Source organism: Carcharhinus amblyrhynchos, chromosome 24 (genome assembly GCF_965287045.1).
Source record: "Carcharhinus amblyrhynchos chromosome 24, sCarAmb.v2.hapA, whole genome shotgun sequence".
Classification (NCBI taxonomy): Eukaryota; Metazoa; Chordata; class Chondrichthyes; order Carcharhiniformes; family Carcharhinidae; genus Carcharhinus; species Carcharhinus amblyrhynchos.
In genome coordinates this window covers 33517317-33541671 of record NC_137347.1, presented here as the reverse complement: position 1 = coordinate 33541671, position 24355 = coordinate 33517317, and the positions used below count along the sequence as shown (strand labels likewise).

The 24355-nt window shown below is 45.4% G+C and overlaps 1 protein-coding gene across 2 annotated transcripts in view; it reads left to right on the top strand.

Annotated features, from left to right (window-relative positions):
* Positions 1 to 20771: 20771 nt before the first annotated feature.
* Positions 20772 to 24355, top strand: part of mfsd2ab (MFSD2 lysolipid transporter A, lysophospholipid b) — a 63876-nt gene continuing 60292 nt past the window's right edge. Inside the window, exons 1-2 of one of the 2 annotated variants that reach the window (XM_080211111.1) lie at positions 20772 to 20940; positions 24005 to 24127. In XM_080211111.1, coding sequence (XP_080067237.1) covers positions 20848 to 20940; positions 24005 to 24127 — 216 coding nt within the window. In that variant the 5' untranslated portion in view covers positions 20772 to 20847. Of the gene's footprint in view, positions 20941 to 24001; positions 24128 to 24355 lie in introns of both variants that reach the window. The other variant, XM_080211110.1, reaches the window with a different exon arrangement.

The window sequence follows — 24355 nt, the reverse complement described above, 5'->3', positions numbered from 1 at the left end:
CAATGCCCTATACAGCCGCAGCAAGACCTCCCTACTTTTATATTCAATCCCCCTCGCTATGAAGGCCAGCATCCCATTAGCCTTCCTGACCACCTGCTGCACCTGCAGGCTGGGTTTTTGCGACTCATGCACAAGGACTCCGAGGTGCTCTGCACCGTCGCCTGCTGCAGTTTTTCGCCACATAAGTAATAATCCTTCCTACCATTATTCCTACCAAAGTGGACCACCTCGCACTTGCCAACATTAAATTCCATTTGCCAGTTCCTGGCCCGTTCGCCCAGCCTATCTAGATCCTTCTGTAGACTCTCCACACCCTCCGCGCAATTTGCCGTTCCACCAATCTTGGTGTCATCAGCAAATTTTGACACCATACACTCGGTTCCCTCCTCCAGATCATCTATATAAATGGTAAATAACTGAGGCCCCAGCACCGACCCCTGGGGCACTCCACTAGTCACCAACCGCCAATCCGAATAGCACCCATTGATCCCCACTCTCTGCCTCCTATTTGACAACCAATCCTCTATCCACGCTAACACCCTACCCCCAACTCCATGTCCCCTGACCTTCTGCAATAACCTCTTGTGAGGTACCTTGTCAACGCCTTCTGAAAATCAAGAAAGACCACATCCACTGGCTGTCTATCCATCGCTCTAGACACATCCAGTAACTGGAAAAGTGGTATAAAATGTCAGCACGCAACAGTCTGACTCCAGACTCAATGCCAAGATTTACCAACCAGGTTGAAACCTTTCTTCAGGTGTGCTTTAGGATGAAAGCTGATGGCAGTAAATAAATGTTTGATGCATTGGTATCAAATTCCTCCCTTCCCTGTGATAAGGGAGGTTATTTTAAATGCATTCATGGTCTGAGATGAATTTGCCGCAAAAGTATCTAAAGTTTGCCTGTATTTGTCTCCATTAAGGGAACCAAAATCTGAACGTTAATAGAATCCTTCCAATACAAAAGGAGGACATTCAGCCCATCAAGTCTGCATTGACTCTCTGAGTCAACATCTTAACCAGATCCACTCCCCTCCCTATCCACATAACCCCACATATTTTCCTGCTAATCCCACTAACCTACGAATTTTTGGAGACTCAGGAGCAATTTAGCACGGCCAATCCACCTAACCTGCAGTTCTCTGGGAGGAGACCGGAGCACCGGGAGGAAACCCACGCAGACACGGGGAGAGTGTGCAAACTCCACACAGTTACCCAACGCGGGAATTGAACCGGGTCCCTGGCGCTGTGAGGCAGCCGTGCTAACCACTGTGCTACCCTATGTTAATATGTGGCAATTTCCAAACATTATACGCTGAATAGCAGACAGCTTCTATGAAGGTGGAGGGCGGAGGAGATGGTGGTGGGTGGGGGGAGGAGGGCGGGGTGGGGTGGGGTGGGGCTGATGTCAGGTGTTGGGTGACCCACCCCACCAGATAAGAGCTCAGGCGGTGAAAATGAAAATCTATCTCAGGCCACTTACTTGAGGCAGTGGCTGTGGTTGGATAATGATGGGAGCGAAGGAAAAATTCCAACTACTGCAATATGATTTAGGTTAAAGCACATTGTAAAAGTGATTGAGTTAGCATCAGCCGAGCAACACACCTGACCCAGGATCCTGACATCCAATGTTCAAAAAGTTCCACTCGTCCGAACTGGAAACCTTCACCCTCAGGAGCGCGAAAGCAGTGAAAAGGTAAAGCAAAAGCAAGCCTGTGTTAAGAACAACATTGACAAATTTGGAGAGCATCCCAAGAGAAAATAAGGGTTTAAGCACACGCTAATAATTAAACAATCAAATCATTCTTTCAAATAAAATTAGTGAAAATAACACATCCCTGAATTGACATGCCTAACCGCAATAATTATTATTTTTAACCATGTGCCCACTCGTGTTACTAAACTGTACGGGTACAAACAGGCTTTTAAATGCTTACCTTCAATGATTCATCCTTGCACCAATCATTGTCATGTAATTCCACAGCTCTGCAGCTGATGTGAAGCTGAAAATATCGCCTCACCTGTAATTCAGTTTAAAAAGGAAGTTCTTAAAAGAGAACATCCCTCTCTGCCAAGATGCAGCCGCCTTGAAGAGGTAGCTTAATACATGGAATACAAGAATGAATGAGGGCCTCAGATAAAACAAATGTTCATGGCAATTGATGTGTCCCTTCTTTAAAGAAAATTAAATAAAATAACATTGTCCCTTGAATTTACATGCCTAACCACGATAATTATAATTTTTAACCATGTACCCACTCATCTTATTAAACAGTACAAGTGAAAACAGGCTTTTAAACACTTAGCTTCAATGTTTCCCTCCATTGTTCAGACAAGGCAGTGCACTGGCGCAGTGGTTAGCACAGTTGCCTCACAGTGCCAGGGGCCTGAGTTCAATTCCAGCCCTGGTTAACTGTCTGTGTGAGGTTTGCACATTCTCCCCATGTCTGCGTGGGTTTCCTCCGGGTGCTCTGGTTTCCTCCCACGCTCCAAAGATGAGCAGGTTAGATGGATTGGCCATACTCAGTTGCCCCTTAGGGTGCAATCTTGCCGGCCATTCACGCCACGCTCCCATTGCGGCGAGGTCGGAGAATTTGGCAGCCAGCCAAATCCCCATTCACTGCAGCAGGATTGGAAAATCTCGTTGGTGTGAACAGTCATGGCATTCTGGTCTTAGTGGCTCTTTGTCAAAGCAGAAAAGGCTGATGTTTCGAGTCCAGGTGACCCTTTGTCAAAGCTCTTTTCTCTCCTTACAGATGCTGCCAGACCTGCTGAGATTTTCCAGATCCTTCTCTTTTGGTCTCAGATTCCAGCATCCACAGTAATTTGCTTTTATTCCAGTTTTAGTGTCCCAAGATGTGCAGGTTAGGTGGATTGGCCATGGTAAATTGCCCTTTGGTGCTCTAAGATATCTTTTTTAAAACAAATATTTATACTTCTTAATCAGTCAAATCTTCAGAAATGTTCCCTAGAATTTTCAGCTGACCTGCCCAGATTTTAACTATGTGTATCATTCAAAGCAAAGCTCACTAAATGATCTCGGGGTGCCATCCAGACCTCCTTCCCAAGCCAAGTTTGTGATCAATTACTACTTGGAATTACATATCAAAGGTATACACATAAGAAACCATTAATTTTAGTTATAGTGAGAACAGTTTTTCAAAGGTTTGAACAGTATCAGAGTCCACTGATGTTGGTGTTTTATGTATGAGTTGAGATTAAAACTGAAAAAAAGATAGGAAAAAGGCAGAACTGGATCAATGTTTGCAGAACAAAGAACTTAAAAAAGTTGAAGAGAAAAGCAAATATTTAAAATATCCACAGATCCCTGAAGGTGGCAGGGCAGGTAGATAAGGTGGTCAAGAAGGCAAATGGGATATGCTTTTATTAGCTGACGTGTGGAATGCAAGGGCAGGGAGATTATGCTGGAACTGTGTAAAACACTGGTTAGGCCACAACTGGAGTACCACATGTTGGTCTGGACACCACATTATAGGGAAGATGTGATTGCACTGCAGGGGGTGCAGAGGAAATTCGCCAGGATGCTGCCTGGGCTGGGGGGGTCTGAGTTATGGTTGAGTAACACTACTTTGTTTTTGTGTAGCCTGCCTTGCCACCACCCTCCCCGCCAAACTGAGGAATACCAGGTCCAGCCGAGTCCGGAGACATCGCCCCATCAACACTTCAGTTGGCGTTACCCCGATGGTGATGTGGGAGGTGGTGTTGCACGAATAGAAGAAATTGACTAGTTTGACTCGCCTGTCTGGCTGTTTCTTCATCATGGATTTAAAGGTTTTCATCGCTGTTTCCACCAGGCCATTGGAGGCCGGGTGATAAGGGGCTGTGCGAATGAGCTGGATGCCATTGGTCAGTACCGAATGCACCCGCTGGAAGAGTGGTGCCGTTGTCAAAACTATAACCTCCAGGAGGTCGTGTCTCTTGCAAAAATCTGTCTTAATCTTTTGATGGTGGCTGTCGACGTCATTGTACATATTTCTTGGACGTATATCCACTTGGAGTCAGCATCCACCACTCCTAAGAACATTGTCCCTAAAAAAGGACAAGCAAGTTCGATATGCAATCTTATCCAAGGATGGCCTGGCTATTCCTCGGGGTCCAGTTGAGGATGCAGGCAGCAGGGTCCACTGTGATTGGCAAAAGTCACAACGGTGAACCCCATTTTCCATGTCTTTATCTGTATCCAGTCACCAGATGCAGCTCCTAGCCAACTTCTTCACTTTTGGTTTCTCCATGATGCGCGTTCAGTAGTTCCTATGGTGGTGGCTCTCTTACTAGGGGGTGATACCACCACCCAAGATCCCCAAAGCAAGTCTCCCCATCTTGGCAACTGAGTTTGTCTTTTTTCAGATGGTCAGGTCAGATCTGCTCAGATTTAAGACAATGCCAACCAGATAAAACCAACTGTTTAACTTGGGAGAGAACAGGGTCCCTTTGAGTCTAATTCTTAATGCGATTTGATGATACAGGGAAGATATCTTAAGATTTATAAAGCTAAGACGATCTCTTGTGGCACCGGGGGCGGAGCCACACCCCTGGTTATAATTGGGTTCATTCTACTGCTTTGTCCAAAGATATCTTTGTTTCCGCTAATACTTTACTTTGGATATTAAGGTTGTTAAAGCCGCAAACCAAGCGATCACCTAACATGTCATTCAAAGAAGAGCCAAATTCATTTTGCTCCACCATTTAACGAATTCTCAGTACAAATGTAGAAATTGTACCCCCTTAGTCCCTGATGGCTGAATTGAATTTATAACATTGCAAGATAATGGAAAGCCTCGGGATGTAATGGTCCTTCACTAAAGCCAGTAAGTGGTCAAACGACTTGGTACCTGGAGCCTCTAACGAGGTTAAACTTCTCATGAGCTTATGAATCTGGGGCATACTGCGAACAGGGTGCCTTTGTGTTTGCCTTCCACAGTAATCTCATTAGCTGTGAAAAAGTATAGAAACATAGGAGATAGGAGCAGGAGGAGGCCATTTAGACCTTTCAGTCTACTCCGCCATTCATCACAATCATGGCTGATCATCCAACTCAATAGCCTAATCCTGCTTTCTCCCCATAACCTTTGATCCCATTCACCCCAAGTGCTATATCTAGCCTTCTCTTCAATACATTCAATATTTTGGCATTAACTACTTCCTGTGGTAATGAATTCCGTAGACTCGCCACTCTTTGGGTGAAGAAATGTCTCCTCACCTTTGTCCTAAATAATCTACCCTGTACCCTCAGACCGTGACCCCTGGTTCTGGATACCTCCACCACTGGGAACATCCTTCCTGCATCTAATCTGTCCAGTCCTGTTAGAATTTTGTAAGCCTTTGTGAGATCCCCCCTCATTCGTCTGAACTCCAGCCGAAATAATTCTAACCTAGTCAATCTCTCCTCATACATCAGGCCCCCATTCCCGGAATCAGTCTGGCAAACCTTTGCTGCACTCCCTCAAGAGCAAGAACGTCCTTCCTCAGAAAAGAAGACCAAAACTGTATGAAAGTTTCTCAATGTAATGGCCCCAATCTTCAGCCCTGTTAGTGGAATTCTGTTTCACTCACTGTTGTTGCAGAGACCTTTGCTCTATCCTTCTCTAGAGATCTTCCATGCCACTCCTTTCCCTCTTGAATTCAGAAGTTCGCAATTGGAGTCCAATTTATCCTCGTCGCCAGTGTGATAGCAGCGAGGGGGTTGGTTAATCATGAAGGTGATTTATTTAACGTACACAGAGTAAAACTATATACACAGCACAGCAACTATGATGTAGGTCTTCACTCCTTGCCTCCTGGGCCACACTGATGGTTCGCTGCTACCCAGGCCCTTCGCGCTTTCTCCCCTTGTGCACTTCCATGCAATAGGCCCCAGATGGGCCATGTGACTGCAAACTATTTCCCTGTAAACAGGCAACATTACCATACACTTTGACCCTGTGTGTGGGAGTCTGGAATTCACTGCCTGGGAAGCTGGTTTAGTCAGAAACTCTCCAAACACTTAAGAAGTATTTAGTATTCATTCATGCTGACCTAACCTCCAGGGCTGTAGAACAAGAACTGGAGGTTAGAATAGTCAGATCTTCATTGGCTGGTGTGGACATGATAGGCCAAATGGCCTCGTTCTGAGCCGTAACCATCTATGGTTCTAAGAATTGGGAGAATGATGAAAGGGCACAGTCAGTTGTGGTTCCCAGCTGTACAGGAAATCTATCCCAAGCAGAACATATCCCAACTCAATCGTCCTAGGCATCCCTGCACAGTTGTGCTTTTATACAATTAAAGCATATTAAATTACTGTGTAAAGATGAATCATGGGACTTTTCTATAAAATCCTCAATTAAAATTAATGAACATCAGCATGAAAACCAGTATACAATTTTTCTTATCTAAAACCAAGTTTTTATTCAGCCTTACATTTTTTATAGCTGGACTGTCAGCTGGTTATCAACAAAACTATCTTCTCCAGTCTGCCCTTGTAACTGTAATTCCTCATAGAATCATGGAATAGAATCATAGAATCCCTCCATTCGGCCCATCGAGTCTTCACCAACTCTCTGACAGAGCATCTTTGCCAGACCCACCCCTCACCCTATTCCCATAACCCTATGCATTTACCCCACTAATCCCCCTAACCTTCACAGCCTGGGGCACTAAGGGGAAATTTAGCATGGCCAATCCACCTAACCTGCACATCTTTGGGAACTAAGGGGCAATTTACCATAACCAATCCACCTAACCTGTACACCTGCACAGGGGGATAGAAACTTATAAAATTCTATCAGGGTTAGACAGGATAGATTCAGAAAGAATGTTCCCAATGATGCGGAAGCTCAGAACTCAAGGTCATAGTTTGAGGAGAAGGGGTAAACCTTTTAGAACTGAAGTGAGGAGAAACTTCTTCACTCAGAGATTCAGGAGAAGGCTGGTGAGATGTTTTAATGGCATTGCGTACTGATTACAGTAACATACAATTACGAGGTCACATCCAGGGTTCCATGATACTCAGTTTGCAAATCAAAGGCCACATTCATTTACATCCTGAAAATAAAGGCCTGGTTTCTCCAACCTCGTCTGTGCGCTGGGATTCTCCAGTCCCGCTGCTGTGAATGGTGATTTGGCTGAGTGCCAAATTCTCTGCTCTCGCTGACAGCAGTGATAGGGTGTATGACATCGGAGAACTCTGACCATAAATTCAATTAAAATGTTTGGGGAAAAAGACCTTGAAGGTAAAGTAACTGATCATGAGTGCAAATCCATCTCAGAATACATTCTCCATGTAATAGAATTTGAAGGGTACATTAACATACTTATTCCTAAACAATTAGCTGCAGGTATTCACACTAGGCAAGGTGATGTGGGCCTTAACCAGCCTTTCGAGTCGAGACTGCTCACAAAACCACCCAAAAATCTTTGGTGGGACCAGAAATAGTCTTTCACCTCCCCTAGCCCCAGCCTATCAGCTGACACAGCGTGGGAGCCTGTCCATTTCCTACCTGCCCACAATCAGTGAGCTGCAATGGGTATCCATGTGATACCCCTTGTTCATCAGCAGTCAAGTGAGGCCTAAACAGGCACAAGTCATAGATCAGTTGCAATGTTCCTAGTAAGAGTGAAACTCCTGTGCTTAATGGCTACTCAATACAGTCATAGATGATTACAACAGAGAAACATGCCCTTTGTCCCAACTTGTCCATGCCGCCTCTTTTTTAACCCCTAAGCTAGTCCCAATTGCCCCAGTTTGGCCCATATCCCTCTATATCCATCTTACCCATGTAACTGTCTAAACACTTTTTAAAAAACAAAATTATACCCGCCTCTACTACTACCTCTGGCAGCTCACTTCAGACTCTCACCATCCTCTGAGTGAAAACAATTGCCTCTCTGGATCTTTTTGTATCTCTCCCCTCTCACCTATGCCTTCTAGTTTTAGACTCCACTACCTTTGGGGAAAGATATTGACTATCTCGCTGATCTATGCCTCTGATTATTTTATAGACCACTATAAGATCACCCCCTAAGCCTCCTATGCTTCAGAGAAAAAAGTCCCAGTCTATCCAGCTTCTTCTTATAACTCAAACCATCAAGTCCCAGTAGCATCCTAGTAAATATTTTCTGCACTCTTTCTAGTTTGATAATGCATCCCAATAATATATCCCAATGGTGCATCCGATCAGATGATGTCATACGGAACCTACAATCTTCCACACCGAATTTTCAGTGGAATTTCAAGACTTTTCTAGTGATATAAATTAACCTGTTGATAATTTTTTACCTCTATTTGGAAAATAGTGCTTAGTTTGCATGTGATAATTACGCCATTTGGACCTAGGAGTTCAGAAAGTCAGCTCAATCTGGAGGACTGATACACTCATTCAAATTGAATAAGTGGATGTTTTTCAGGATCTGTTTCTTATTGCTGCCTGAAAGCCAAATACATGACTGTAGTCATTCCTTGCCAACAGCCCATAGCAACAAACTCAGGCAAAATCAGCAAGGCATCAACAACAAGTGTTAGTCAACACTGAACACCACAATGCAAGCTATACAGATTAGTTTGAAGTCATTGATAATTATATATTGTCTGCAAAGGAATGCAATCCAAAACAATATGTAAACACAGTATATATTAACAGTAAGCATTTTGTAAGTGGAAATTATTCGTAACATCAGAAATAATGTTCTATAATTAAAGAACTATTGGTATAAATTGCCAAGTGAAGTGAAATTAAAGTTAGGTTTCTAAATGTGCATTTTTATTTGTTAAGGAAAAACTAGTTGAATTTATAGAGCATTTTTTGCAATCACCAAATGAAGTATGTTTTTAATGTCACCGAGAGAGAAAATGCTAGAAAACCTCAGCAGGTCTGGCAGCAATTGTAAGGAGAGAAAAGAGCTGACATTTTGAGTCCAGGTGACTCTTTAGGGACGCTTTTAGGGTCATCTGGACTAGAAACATCAGTTCTTTTCTCTCCTTACCGATGCTGGCAGACCTGCTGAGATTTTCTAGCATTTTCTCTTTTGGTTTCAGATTCCAGCATCCGCAGTAATTTGCTTTCATCCCTTTTTTTAATTGTATTCAGTTGTGGAGAATATGGTAGCCATTTTTATACACAGCAAGCTCCCAGAAACGGCAATGAGATAATGATCTTCGTGTGATGTTGATTGGGGGATCGATATTGGCCAGGATGCCGGGGAATAACGTCTCTGGTCTTCCTTGAAATCGTGCCATGGAATCTTTTCCATTCACCTGAACTGAAGGTCTCGGTTTACCATCTCATCCGGAAAGGCATTACTGCTGGTGCCAGCATTCCCTCAATATTGCACTGGAGCATCAACTGGGATTTTTGCACTCAAGTCCTGCAGTGGGACTTGAACCGACAATGTTGCAAGTCAAAGGGCAAGACCTCCAGGAGCAGAGTCGCTGCTGATACTTTCAGGAATAAACCTGCCCCATTTGTTGTTCATCAGGTTTAAGCCACTAAGTGTCTCCAAATTTCACATGAAGTATCAACTATTTACATACACAGGACCATTGCAGCCATGCACAATTCTGCGCTCACTGACATTTGTATGTGTGTATTTTTGAATAGGGTTCAATTAATGATGAAATCTCCCCAGTAAGTATTTATTAACAACTAAAAACTCTATAGTTGGTACAGTAAATGTCGAAACTAGGAGCTGTCCCCACGCTTGTTGCTACACATGACTCTGTCTAGCACAATCCTGACCCCTAGGTGTAGGTCGAGCATTCTCTTACATCATTGTGTGGGTGGTACAGTCCCACGTTAATCCTTTATACGCCTGACCCTTACACTACACTTAATTGGTAGGGGCAGCATGATTAGCCGGGGTGGCTCACTAACCAAGCCATGGTACAATCTTCGTGCATTAACACAATGTCCTATGTATGATCAGCTTTACATATTGAACACTAAAAGTGGAACAATGAAATAAGGCCAGTAGACAATTGCAATAAAAAAACTTATCTTTACTGAAAGTTAAACTTTATTTGGAACAAAATGATGAAATAGTACATTAGAATTTCATGTAAATCCATCAGCCTTTGCATGAGAGGAAACCTCTGATACCAAAATCTGGTCTGCATCACTTTTATTGTTTTCCATTAAAGTTTAGTTATTAAAAGGGATTTTGTCAGCCCATTGGCTAAAATAAAGGCTGCAATTACAGAGCAACCTTTGGCTGAGCCCCACATGACCCCTAAAATCATCAGGGTTGAACTGACCCATGTCCAAGGATTGATTTGTCCCTGGCTGCTTCACATTGGAGATGGGGACAATCACAGGCCTCTCCTTCTCCACTCTCACCGCCAAGAAACGGGAAACTTACAGTACAAAGTGCATGAGCACGGAATCAATTCGAAGAATTGGACAGCATGTCTGCATCACTAAAGTTTATTTATTAGTGTTTATTAGGCTTACATTCACGCTGTGATTAAGTTACTGTGAAAATCCCCTTGTTGCCACACTCCGGCGCCTGTTCGGGTACACCGAGGGAGAATTTAGTCTGGTCAATGCCCCTAACCAGCACGTCTTTCAGACTGTGAGAGGAAACTGGAGCACCTGGAGGAAACCCAAGCAGATACAGGGAAAATGTGCAGAATCCACACAGACAGTGACCCCAAGCCAGGAAGCGAACCCAAGTCCCTGGCGCTGTGAGGCAGCAGTGCTAACTACTGTGTCACTGTGCCACCCCTAATAGTTGATTGGCCACTAATACAACTGGTGGCTTCCTATGCAATTTCTAAAAAACAGTAACAGTAGAAAGAGAGGCAGCAGCTGTGAGAAGGGCCCAGCTAACAGGACGGGGAGATAGATATCCTGCTTCCTTCGCAGGATATGTAATGTTCAATCCAATGCTGTGTCAGATAGTCTATATGCTCGCAGGTTTGATCCTTGCTCAATATTGGGAATGTAATTTCAATTTGTCTAAGTGAACCCGAGCATTATTATTCTCCCTCCCTATCTTGTCACTACTGCTGGTAATAGGGGGTCTGATTTTACAGCATCCCAGCCAGGCATGACTTTGACAGTGGAAGCACAAGAAATATGAGGGATAGGAAGCCCACCACCTCTGCGCTCATCCTGAGCTCTCTCCCATAAGCAGCAAAATCAACAGCCTACACTCCCATCATTTTAATTCAGCTCAGACTGATGAGAGGCAAGGGACATTTGTGCCAGACAAGTGCCAGGCAGTGACCATCGCCATCAAGAGAGAATCTAACCATCTCCCCTTGACGTTCAATTACATTACTGGGAATGTGGGGGATTACTGAATCCCTCCCTATCAACATCTTCGGTGGTTACTATTGACCAGAAATGGCAACCCAGAAGTTTGCCGTATAAATAGTGTGACGGCGAAAAAGGTCAGAGGTTGGGAATTCTGCGGAGAGTAACTCATCTCCTGACTCCTCAATGACTGTCCACTAATTATAAGGCACAAATCAGGAGAATGATGGAATACTCTCCACTTTGCCTGGATGAGTGCAGCTCCAATAACACTTCAGGCTTAAAGGGCAGGAAGGAAGTGAGGTACTTCCTTTGGAGAGTGCCCTGCGTGCATTGGGGTCACTCCTCCCTTCCTGTCCAGCTTCCAAAACCCACACACCCACCCTTTCATCCTTCACTGTCATACACCACAGAATTACCTCTCTCTCTCTGGTGGGCATGTCCTCTTTATGTGAAGGCTTACTTGCGATCCCAGCAGCGCCCACTACTGGTGCTGCTGGGATACTGGAGCTTCTGCCCAATCTGATTGACCAGCAGCTCTGGAGAGTGGGAAGCCCCACTCTCTCCTCGCTCATGATGCCCGCACAGTGTTATTGCTGCAGATCAGCTGGCATCCAACATTTCTCTCCTGGGGGAAGGGGGGCCAGGTGGGAGGAGTAGCAAGCAACATGCCCATGAACTGTGAGTATGTACGGGATCCAGTCCTGATGTGAGGGATTGGAATAGACCACCATGTACACTTACACTTTGAAGCAAACCCACCTGAGTACAGTATCAGGGAGCTGCTGGAACTAATGGACTAGTACTCCACATCCTGGAAGGAAGCAAAAACTGAAGAAAAGGACAAAGGTTTTTGTGTCCATATTGATCTTTTCAGCCACAGATGCTGGCGACATGCTTGCTTCCAGTTTAAAGGTTCATTGCTCTTACTTATGATAACATTCCTCAAAGGTGACCCAACATTCCAGGGATCACAATGTGTGGGGTTTCGCAGCAGCCAAGTCAAAAATCAAAGCGGAGAACCCAAAGGCAGATGCAAAACTAGGTTAGAAACAAATTGGCAGAATCAAAAGCAATTGGGATCATCCCGTCTAGTTTTTTTTTAATTGAGTTGTCCTGCTTCTGTAAAATAAACGCAACATGCACGCTTAGCAGATCGTAATGTGTCTTATTAGGGGACATAGGTTTAAGGTGCGTGAGGGGAAAGTTTAGAGGAGGTGTGCCGGACAAGTTTTTTTACCCAGAGGATGGTGAATGCCTGGAAGTCGCTGCCCAGGGAGGTGGTGGTAGGAGCAGGTACGATAGCGGCACTTAAGGGGCATTTGGATGAATACATGAATAGGATGGGAATGGAAGGGTGCAGACTCCCTAACTGCATACGGTTTTAGTTTAGGCAGGCATCATGATCGGCACAGGCTTGGAGGGACAAAGGGCCTGTTCCTGTGCTGTACTGTTCTTTGTAAAGGTCTTCCACATTTCCCACCCTCCCTATACATAATGGCAGGTACAGAGCAAGATGCCAACAGGTCCATCAACAAGTTAAGTTGCAAGTTCACCCCATTTATTTTCAGGTAATGGGAAGCATCTGATCACTGACGACCTGCTCACAAATAACTGTAATGCATGTGTCCACATTAAAAGAATCCCGGTGAGACAGCAGTTCAGATTATAAATCAATATCTTGTTAAAATTGTAATTTTAAATATGTGCAGTGATTCCCCCAGAAGCATTTGGTGTGAAGGTACACAGCCCAGTGGGGCTGGAACCTGGATGTCAAGGTCTGAGGGTTACTCTCTGGTTGGTACTGATTGGGTTAACCAGAGTGGGTTCAAAAACAGAAAATGCTGGAAAAGTCCAGCAGGTCTGACAGCATCTGTGGAGAGACACTAGAGCCAATATTTCAAGTCTGGATGACCCTTTGTCAGAGCTGTTTTTATCAATTGTATTCTTACAATTGGCCTAAATTGATGGCACAACAGGGAGGCACGATGGCACAGTGGTTAGCACTGCTGCCTCAGAGTGCCAGGGACTGGGTTCGATTCCTGGCTTGGGTCACTGTCTGTGTGGAGTCTGCACATTCTCCCTGGGTCTGTGTGGGTTTCCTCCGGGTGCTCTAGTTTCCTCCCACACTCCAAAGAAGTGCAGGTTAGGTGAACTGGCCATGCTAAATTCTCCCTCAGCGTACCCAAACAGGTGCCGGAGTATGGCGACTAGGAAATTTTCACAGTAACTTTGTTGCAGTGTTAATGCGAGCTTACTTGTGACTAATCAATAAATAAACTTTAAATGTTTCCGGGTTGAGGACAAAAAGAATTAACTAAATTTCCCACAACCAATATCTGGTCAATGAGCTTTGCTTGTGCAGAGAGCATTGAGCCCCACTGTGTGTTAGTACATCAAAGCTCTGAAACCACTGTTTCATTCTGCAAACCAAATAAATATTAATGAGATCCATATAATATGTATTCACAGCAGTGTCCTGAAAGTTGGAGCATCTTCAGGATAGTGAAGAGCATTTTAAAATGGTTATGTATTGTTCCCACAATGCAGATGCTGGCAGGGATGATAAACCATCATGCCATATTACCCCTGTCACTGGCCCCTTCTTAGAATCAAACCACAAACACAGTACACCATTATAAATCAACAGTTGAAAGATCTGGGCAATTTAAAAAATACATATATGCCCTGAATTTTAGAGCAATTACATATCTTGCAGCAATACATGTGATTGCCTCTTTCATGTCAAACTATTTCCGCGCCCCCCACCCCCACCCGCCCTTCGCAACTGTCACTCTCTATAACTCCACGTCATTCTCTATAAAGCCAAGGTCCACTCAAGGCTAAAGCTGGCTTGAATATACATTTCTTATCAGCTTGTTGGAACTACAGCGTTGTATTTGCAGCTGTATTGCCGATAGTACCAGATAAGGGCATTTAGCTCCTTTAAGTCTGTGTGCTTTGTTTCCAATCAAAGCTTTCAATCAAATATGAATATCAATTAAGAGTAATCCATTTGTAATTTTTAATTGCATTGTTTCATACATTGATGTCAAGTTCTAAAGTTGTCAACAATTCTAGTGTATCATCTTAAAACTTTGTTAACTAGAATTGTTTTTATGTCAGAAATGTAAAGATAGTTTTTATATCTTCATGTATACAATGTCATAAGAGCATTTCTATAATATGGATTATCTCCCACAACCACCACCAGTCACTGACTTATCACTCTTACTTTGGTCAGTGGATTTCTGCAGAATACTACAATCCTGTATTGTTTGGCCCTCCGTGCGAAATTGAAATTGTGATTCTGTGCACTCTCAGTTATTACAACCCAATATTCAGAGGAGTTTTTAATTCATTTATGGGATTTAGACACCTGTGGCTAGGCCAGTATTCACTGCCCATCCCTTTGTAGGTGCTGGTCAGCCACCTTTTTGAACCACTACAGTCCCTGAGAGTGTAGCTACACCCATAGTACTGCTCGGTAGAGAGATCCAGAATTTTGACCCAGTGATGGTGAAGGAATGGCAATATGTTTCCAAGTCAGAATGGTGAGTGATTTGGAGGGGAACTTCCAGGCGGTGATGTTCCCAAGTGTCTGATGCCCTTGTCCCTCTAGATGGTAGTGGTCGTGGGTTTGGATAGGTGCTGCCTAAGGAGCCTTGGTGAGTTGCTGCAGTGCATCTTGTAAATAGTTTAGATGGCTGCCATTGTTTATCAATGATGGGGGGATTGAATGTTTGTGGATAGGGTATGAATCAAGTGGGCAGCTTTGTCCTCAATGGTATTGAACCTCTTGAGTGTTGTTGGAGCTGCACTATGCAGGAAAATGAAATGTATGCCATTATGCTCCTGACTTGCGCTGTGTGTAGATGGTGGACAGGCTTTTGGGGGTCAGAAGGTGAGTTACTTACCACAGAATTCCCAACCTCTGACCTACACTGGTAGCCACAGTATTTATGTGGCTAGTCCAATTCAGTTTCTGGTCAATGGTGACATTCAGGATGTTGATAGTGGGGGATTCAGCAACCACACGTTTCAAGCGGCGATGGTTAGATTCTCTCTTGTTGGAATAAGTCATTGCCTGGCACTTGTCTGGAGCAACTTAGCACTTGTGTGGGGCTAATGTTACTTGCACTTGTCAGCCCAAGTCCGAATATTGTCCGGGTCTTGTCGCTTTTGGACATGGATTGCTTTAGAATGTGAGGAGTTGTGAATGGGGCTGAACTTTGGCGCAGTCATCATTAACATCCCCACTTCTCACCTTATGATGGAAGGAAAGCATTGATGAAGCAGCTGCAGATGGTTGGACCCTGGGGAATTTAAGAATGTGACCCTTTTTTCCCAGTATATCTTTGTAATATGGCACTTCAAGTATTTTTTGGAAGCTTTGTGTAAAATTCCTATACAAATCGGAAACCTTCAGTCTCATAACATCACATACTACAAACATAAAACTATAATGCACTGACCAAAACAAGTATGCAGTATTCATCTGTGATAGCTCTGAGAAATATTACTTTTCCTTCCTTTAACAACGAATGAAAGCCAATAACTAACAATGTTTGAACAGCACAGAATTCCATGCAAAGTGGACCCCACTCGATACATACCTTTATCTTCAGCAACAAGATTCTTACTTCCCCAAATGCTACTAAATTACCATGGTTCCTATTATTAGATGTTATGTACAAATAGTTTCAATTTTTTTACACTTAAATGTATTATACACCCAGAAAAATGACCAGAAGGGACAGCAAGAATTAAGGCAAATGTGATTGTGATTCATTGTAAAACCTCAAACGTTGAAAATCTGAAATTAAACATCTGGAAAATCAGGTAGTTTTTTAAGCAAAAGGCTGTCCAATTTTTACATTTTTTAACGAATATCATGGCGCCCCCAATACAACAAAGGAAATGTAATCATTAATGTACATATAATGTACATATGGACGGCACAGTGGCTAGCAGTGTTGCCTCACAGTTCCAGGGACCTGGGTTCAATTCCGGCCTCAGGTCACTGTTTATGTGAAGTGTGCACATTCTCCCCGTGTCTTTGTGGGTTCCCTCCCGATGGTTTCCTCCCACACTCCAAAGATGCGCAGGTTAGGTGGATTGGCCATGCTAAATTGCTCCTTAGTGTCAGGGAGATTAACAGGGTAAATATGTGGGGTTGCGGGGATAGGTGCTGGAGGGGATTGTTGTGGGTGCAGGCTCAATGGGCCGAATGGCCTTCTTCTGCACTATATGGTTTCTATGATATATCTCAAATTGCTTATCCCAGTTTGTCAAATATTTTTTGGGTGCAGGACCCCTTTTCAAATGGATTAATAATCACAGACCCCCATCTAAATTCTATTGTATCATACTCAGCATATGAAACCGTTGCATATAAGGAGTATTCTAATGATACTTTTGAAAAACAGGGTAGTCACTTACAGATAGCTGGAAATTGGGTGTGCCTAATTCCCACTGCATGGTATGTCATTAAATAAAAACAAAAATTGCTGTCTTGGAACAAAGTTAAACTCACCTGATGCCCACCACCAACCTTTCCACTTACGGCTCTTTTACGATCCGTCCATGGGCATCGCTGGCAAGGCCAGCAATTGTTGCCCATCCTCAGCTGAATGGCCTGTTAGACCATTTAAGAGGCAAATACATTGCTGTGCATCTGGAGTCGCATGTAGGCCAGACCACATAACAACAGCAGATTTCCCTCCCTCAAGGAGGGAAATCTTGTGAACAAGGTAACTTCTTACAAGAATTCTTGATGGTTTAATTTTCGCTGAGTCAACCCCAGGTTTTTTTTTATTTCATTGAATTTAAATTCCACCAGCTGCCATAAGGATTTGAACCCCTGTCACCAGGGTATTAGCCTGGGCCTTTGGATTACTCTTCCAGGCACATTGTCACTGTGCCACCATCTACCCTTACGTCGGCCTGGCAAATCTTTGTGCTGCTCTCAGTACTCATCCATGTGCGCTCCTTTCTGAAGCGCGACAGGTTGGCTGGGATTTTCCCAGATTTTCCAGTCCCGCTGCAATGAACAGAGATTTGACTGAGCGCCAAACGTTCCCTTCTTTCTTGTAGTGGTGACAGGGTGTGAATGGCCAGATATTTCCAGCCAATATCTCACTCTGCCTCGCACATTGCACATATTTTAACTCACTCAAAACCCACTCACTTAGACCAAGATAAAATCAGGCCCCCCAGTGGCCGCACTCCATCTCCAACTCCAAACTCACAGCAAACCTGCTGCTGAATTATTTTGCAGATAGAACATAGAACATAGAACATAGAACATTACAGCGCAGAACAGGCCCTTCGGCCCACGATGTTGCGCCGACCAGCTTTTTAAAAAAAAAACACTAACCCACTAATCTAAACCAATCCCATTTCGTCCATAAACCTATCCACAGATCTCTTAAACGCCCCCAAACTAGGCGCATTTACAGCTGCAGCTGGCAGGGCATTCCAGTCCCTCACCACCCTCTGGGTAAAGAACCTACCCCTGACATCAGTCCTATAACTACCCCCCCTTAATTTAAAGATCTCCTGGATAGGGCTCCCAATCCTCCAGGATTGGCCTGGAGTCTCCAGGGATTGGTGATTAATCTCCGGGACACTGCTGTGTGCAACTCTGGAGAAATATTTGAGGGATTAAAAATGTTATCTTCACCAGATATAACAATATTAAAAAGACTGACTGATATCAGGCATCTTGGGTAACGAGTCATTTTGCTTTCCAATTGGTGTAGGAAGGCAATGGATGGATGTGTTGGCCGAGTAACGGCTGGAGCTCACAAGCACATCACGTGATTAAATCTCCAGGAATACATTTAATCACAGTTGGCGACCCTGCCCTAGGAAATCTCAATGGACTTGAGGAATCCATAGATCCTGGTTGTAAATCATTGGGCAATGCTACCAGGTCTTACAATTTAAGGTACGTTCATCACCAAGGGTAACACTTCTCCAAACATTCAACATGCAAAACAAGGCAGATGTAAGATTCTTGATTAATAAGGGGATCAGAGGTTATGGGGAAAAGGCAGGAGCATGGGGATCAGAAAAACATCAGCCATGATTGAATGGTGGAGCAGATTTGATGGGCCGAGTGTCCTAATTCTGCTCTTATGGTTTTCTGGTCTCACCCAATCTGCAAGTATAAGTCTACATTGTTTTCTTTATTCTTTCATGAGACTTGGGCGTTATTGTTCGGGCCAGCATTTGTTACCCTACCCTAATTTCAGAGAGTAGTTAAGAGTCAACTACAATACTGTGGGTCTGGAGTCACATGTAGGCCAGTTCGCGTAAGGACAGTAGATTTCCTTCCCTAAAGGATACTAGTGAGCCACATGGGCTTTTAATGACAATTGATAGGAGTTTCATGGTCACCGCCTGTTGTGGCAGCCAGGAAGGACAAGGGGAATCATCAATAGATCGCCCAATAGGCTTTGTGGATTACAAACTCCCTTCTTGAGGGAGCAGGGACTCGCCCAATAGGATGTGATCAGCGGGAGGTTAAGAGCTGTTGCTTTATCACAGACTGTTGCTGCAGGTCCCCAGGTACAGACTAGCTTATTGTAAGATGCAGGTGTGACCCTTTGGTTTCCAACAAAGGGTTTCCAGTGACGGGAAACTGACCTCGGCTGAACTGATGATTCGCTTTCAATTCTAGATTATGTTAACTGAATTCAGAATCTGTCGGCTGCCATGATGGGGTTTGGGGCAATGTACCCAGAATTAACCTGGGGCAATGTGCCCAGACATTAGCCCATGGCAATATACTCAGACATGAACCAGGGACAATGTACCAGATATTAACCTGGGACAATATACCCAGAAATAACCCGGGGCAATGTGCTCAGACATTAGCCTGGGGCAATATACTCAGACATTAACCAGGGACATTGTACCCAGACATTAACCAGGGACAATGTACCCAGAATTAACCAAGGGCAATGTATCAAACATTAACTCAGGACAATATACCCAGAAATAAACCAGGGACAATGTACCCAGACATTAACCTGGGACAAAGTACCAAACATTAGCCTGGGACAATGTACCAGACATTAACCCGGGGCAATGTACCACACATTAACGCAGGACAATATACCCTGACATTAACCCAGGGCAATGTACCCACACATTAACCCGGGCCAATGTACCAGATACTAACCCAGGGCAATGTACCCAGACATTAACCTGGGGCAATGTACCCAGATATTAACCGGGGCAATGTACCCAGAAATTTACCAGGGGCAATGTACCCAGATATTAACCCAGGACAATATACCCAGACATTAGCGCGGGACAATGTACCCAGATATTAACCCGGGGCAATGTACCCAGACATTAACCCGGGGCAATATACCCAGACATTAACCTAGGACAATATACCCAGACATTAACCTGGGGCAATGTACCCAGACATTAACCTGGGGCAATGTACCCAGATATTAACCGGGGCAATGAACCCAGACATTAACCAGGGGCAATGTACCCAGACATTAACTGGGGCAATGTACCCAGACATTAACTGGGGCAATGTACCCAGATATTAACCCAGGACAATATACCCAGACATTAGCGTGGGACAATGTACCCAGACATTAACCAGGGGCAATGTACCCAGACATTAACCCGGGAAAATGTACCCAGACATTAACCAGGAGCAATGAACCCAGACATTAACCAGGGGCAATGTACCTAGACATTAACCAGGGGCAATGTACCCAGACATTAACTGGGGCAATGTAGCCAGACATTAACCGGGGCAATGTACCCAGAAATTTACCAGGGGCAATGTACCCAGATATTAACCCAGGACAATATACCCAGACATTAACCCGGGACAATGTACCCAGACATTAACCAGGGGCAATGTACCCAGACATTAACCAGGGGCAATGTACCCAGACATTAACCAGGGGCAATGAACCCAGACATTAACTGGGGCAATGTACCCAGACATTAACCCAGGGCAATGCACCCAGACATTAACTGGGGCAATGTACCCAGACATTAACCTGGGCAATATATCCAAACATTAACCGGGGCAATGTACCCAGACATTAACCCAGGACAATGTACCCAAACATTAACCCAGAATAATGCACCCAGACATTAACCTGGGAAAATGTGTCCAGATATTAACCAGGGTCTCTGCATTACCAGCCTAGTCACAATATCACTACGCTATCATGTCTCCCCCAGGGTGTGGGAAGTGGGCTAAAAGGGCTTTTGAACTGTGGCCTGTACGTGTCTCAGAGACCAAAGCTTGAGGGGAAAAAAATACTAATTAAACCTCCTGAAGTCTCGGCCTTAAGCAGCTCTCTCACTTTTACACCACTAATCCCAAGAGACTGTCAGAGCCAGACGTGTGTGTTTTAGTGGAAGGAGGCTCTGGATAACTGACTGTGCCCTGACTTACAAACCCCCCTGGCAGAACAACAGGGTCACACCCTTCTTGCTGCTTACGTGGTAGCGGAGCGATGGGCGGGAAAAGCGGGGCAGCCTGTCCATTCACCAAGTCATGATGAGGAGTTGTAACTAAACACTCACACACACTTGCGTGTAGCATGGCCAAGGGAAAAGGCGGAGAGACCTGCAGCGCGGCGGCCAGCTTCCTACAGCCCAGGACAATAGCGGCGGAGCAGCGGAGACTCAAACAGGTAAAGCAGATCTGAGTGAGACTCTCAGGAAGAGAGTTGGGATAAGTGACAGGAGACTGGCCCTAGGATGCGGGGCAGCGATTTGTCAATGGGAAAGCGATGAGGCTGTTGCACTGAGGGTTTTCTTTTGAGTGGCTGGGTGTTTTATTTTAGAGGCGGAATTGTCATTGACTAAGACTCCTCAGTCCACACTGACAATCATTCAGCCTTACACAGACTGAGAGCTGGAGCTGCAGCCTGTCACAGTGAACACACACACACATACACTCTCACACACGGAGACTCCATTGCCTCACTGAGTGGGAATCTCATACTAACTGGCAGCGAGAGGAAGCCTCTGAGTGTCATTTGGGAAAGTGTCCGGGCAGCGAGGGAGTAAAGTGAAGGTCGCGGGGAATGAAACAGCAACAAGTGGAGGCACTCTGAAATCTCCTGATTCTGAGGGGGGAGAGGTGTGTGTATGTAGGGGGGAGGGGAGGGGAGGGGTGTGGGTGTGCAGGGGGAGGGGGGTGTGGGTGTGCAGGGGGAGGGGGGTGTGTGTGTGCAGGGGGAGGGGGTGTATGTGCAGGGAGGGGGGGGGTGGGTGTGCAGGGAGGGGGGGGGTGGGTGTGCAGGGAGGGGGGGGGTGGGTGTGCAGGGGGAGGGAGTGTGGGTGTGCAGGGGGAGAGGTGTGTGTGTGTGCAGGGGAGAGGGTGTGGGTGTGCAGGGGGAGGGGAGTGTGTATGCAGGGGGAGGGAGTGTGGGTGTGCAGGGGGAGGGAGGTGTGTGGGTGTGCAGGGGGAGGGAGTGTGTGGGTGTGCAGGGGGAGGGAGTGTGGGTGTGCAGGGGGAGAGGGTGTGGGTGTGCAGGGGAAGGGGAGTGTGTGTGCAGGGGGAGGGGGTGTGGGTGTGCAGGGGGAGGGAGGTGTGTATGCAGGGGGAGGGGGTGTGTGTGTGCAGGGGGAGGGGGTGTGGGTGTGCAGGGGGAGGGGGTGTGGGTGTGCAGGGGGAGGGAGGTGTGTATGCAGGGGGAGGGGGTGTGTGTGTGCAGGGGGAGGGGGTGTGGGTGTGCAGGGGGAGGGGGTGTGGGTGTGCAGGGGGAGGGAGGTGTGTATGCAGGGGGAGGGGGTGTGTGTGTGCAGGGGGAGGGGGTGTGGGTGTGCAGGGGGAGGGGGATGTGTGTGCAAGCGGGAGGGGGTGTGTGTGTGGAGGAGGGAGGGGCCGAGTGTGTGTGGAGGAGGGAGGGGGCGAGTGTGTGTGTGGAGGAGGGAGGGGCCGAGTGTGTGTGTGGAGGAGGGAGGGGGCGAGTGTGTGTGTGGAGGAGGGAGGGGCCGAGTGTGTGTGTGGAGGAGGGAGGGGCCGAGTGTGTGTGTGGATGAGGGAGGGTGGAATGCCACAGGATCAGACATGAGGGAATCCCACTGAGAGCCTTTGGACTTGGATATGATCCAAGCAGCAGCGATGCCCAACAGCCCCGGAGGGAGTGCGAGGGGAATGAACCTATTGCTTCAGATAAAATTCCGGGAGATGTGAAATAACAGAGTTGGTGGAAAGACTGTCCCTTCTTCAGATTGAAGGGGGAAGGAACATCAGAAAAAACAATTACTTTAAAAAGTACAAGGGGAGAAAGGGTGCAGTATCTCCTGTTCCAGATCAGTGACCGATTTCTAGATGTTTGAAGCAAGATGGAAATGACCTTGTCACGCCAAGGATCAGTCTGTTGTTGCTCCAGATAATTGTGTTTGGAGAAATCCGGGTAAACGACGCAGGTTCTTTAATCCCAGGGCGATTCAGAATAAAAGATTCCCCTGCCAATTTCCCCACTCTGTTTATGTCACCACATTAGACCCCACCCTCCTTTGGAGAGTTCCTTCGTCAGAAAATCTGCTTCGAATCCAAAGCGAAGTACAAGGTTAGGTTCCTAAGCCGTAAACCAGTGTCCAACCTTTTCTGAAATGATCTCTACTCATCTTGTTTAAAAACAAATGCCACATATAACTAGCCTGAATGAAGAATGCTTCTGGCACTCTGAGTGCCAGAAGTGTGTTCGATGTTGCAATAAAACTGGATAATTACAATAGAGGATTCTATCCTAATTGAGAATCTTAGCAGTTTTACCTTCCACCCCCCTCCCCCACTCGCTCAACCTCTGCCTCAAGTTGCATTATCTTATGATGCATGTCATTTATCTGCTAACGTTTCACCCAAGTGACTTTTTCATTGGTGATTGTTGGCAGGCTATTTGACAGGGTGGCACAATGCTGCCTCCACAGCGCCAGGGACCCGGGTTCGATTCCCGGTTTGGGTCACTGCCTGTGCAGAGTCTGCACGTTCTCCCTGTGTCTGCATGGGTTTCCTCCCACAGTCTGAAAGACGTGCAGGTTAGGTGGATTGGCCGTGCTAACATCTCTCTGTGTACCCAAACAAGCACCGGAGTGTGGCAACTAGGGGATTTTCACAATAACATCATTGCAGTGTGAGTGTGAGCCTATTTGTGATACTAATAAATAAACTTATATCATAGACACAGGAATTATTGTGGGGAACACAGGCTCAAAGCAGGCATTTTAAGTGTAATGTATGTCTGAGCTGATAGAATGTGGAGTTAATAGCTGTCACAGATTCAAACTGACACCTGAACTGGTATCAACCATTTTGTATATTGTCTTAAGTTTATTTATTAGCGTCACAAGTAGGCTTACGTTCACACTGCAATGATGTTGTTGTGAAAATCCCCTAGCTGCCACACTCCGGCATCTGTTCGGGTACACTGAGGGAGAAGTTAGCATGGCCAATCCACCTAACCTGCACGTCTATCAGGCTGTGGGACAAAACAGGAGTACCCAGAGGAAACCCATGCAGACATGGGGTGAATGTGCAGATTCAGCACAGATAGTGACCCAAGCCAAAATTGAGACAGGGTCCCTGGCACTGTGAGGCATTAGTGCTAACCACTGCCACTGTGCCACCCCTATCACTGTGCCATCATGCCACTCCTCAGAGTAAATGGGATGACAACTCAGTCCAAAAAAAGGTAATGGCTTGTGTTCTTTTTTAAAACTTATTTTGCTCTTTTCTTTCAGAAGGAAGTGAAAAAGAATCTATCAGTCTGCAATAAGCTATGCTATGCTATTGGTGGAGCACCCTATCAGATAACAGGATGTGCCATTGGATTCTTCCTGCAGATTTACCTGTTGGATGTAGCACAGGTAAACATTGCAGATTCAGTAATATTGATAATGATTGATAAATATTGATTATTAGATATTGATCTTCATGTTTTTATCCAAGAATTAGTTCAGGTCAATGATTTCTGGCTGAAATGAGAAGTGTGCTGTAAAATAATGAGTGTTCACGTTTCTGGAATCGGTTATCAGTATGAGACAGATCATAGGGGACTTTACCTCAAACACCTAACGGATTTTATTGATTGTCAG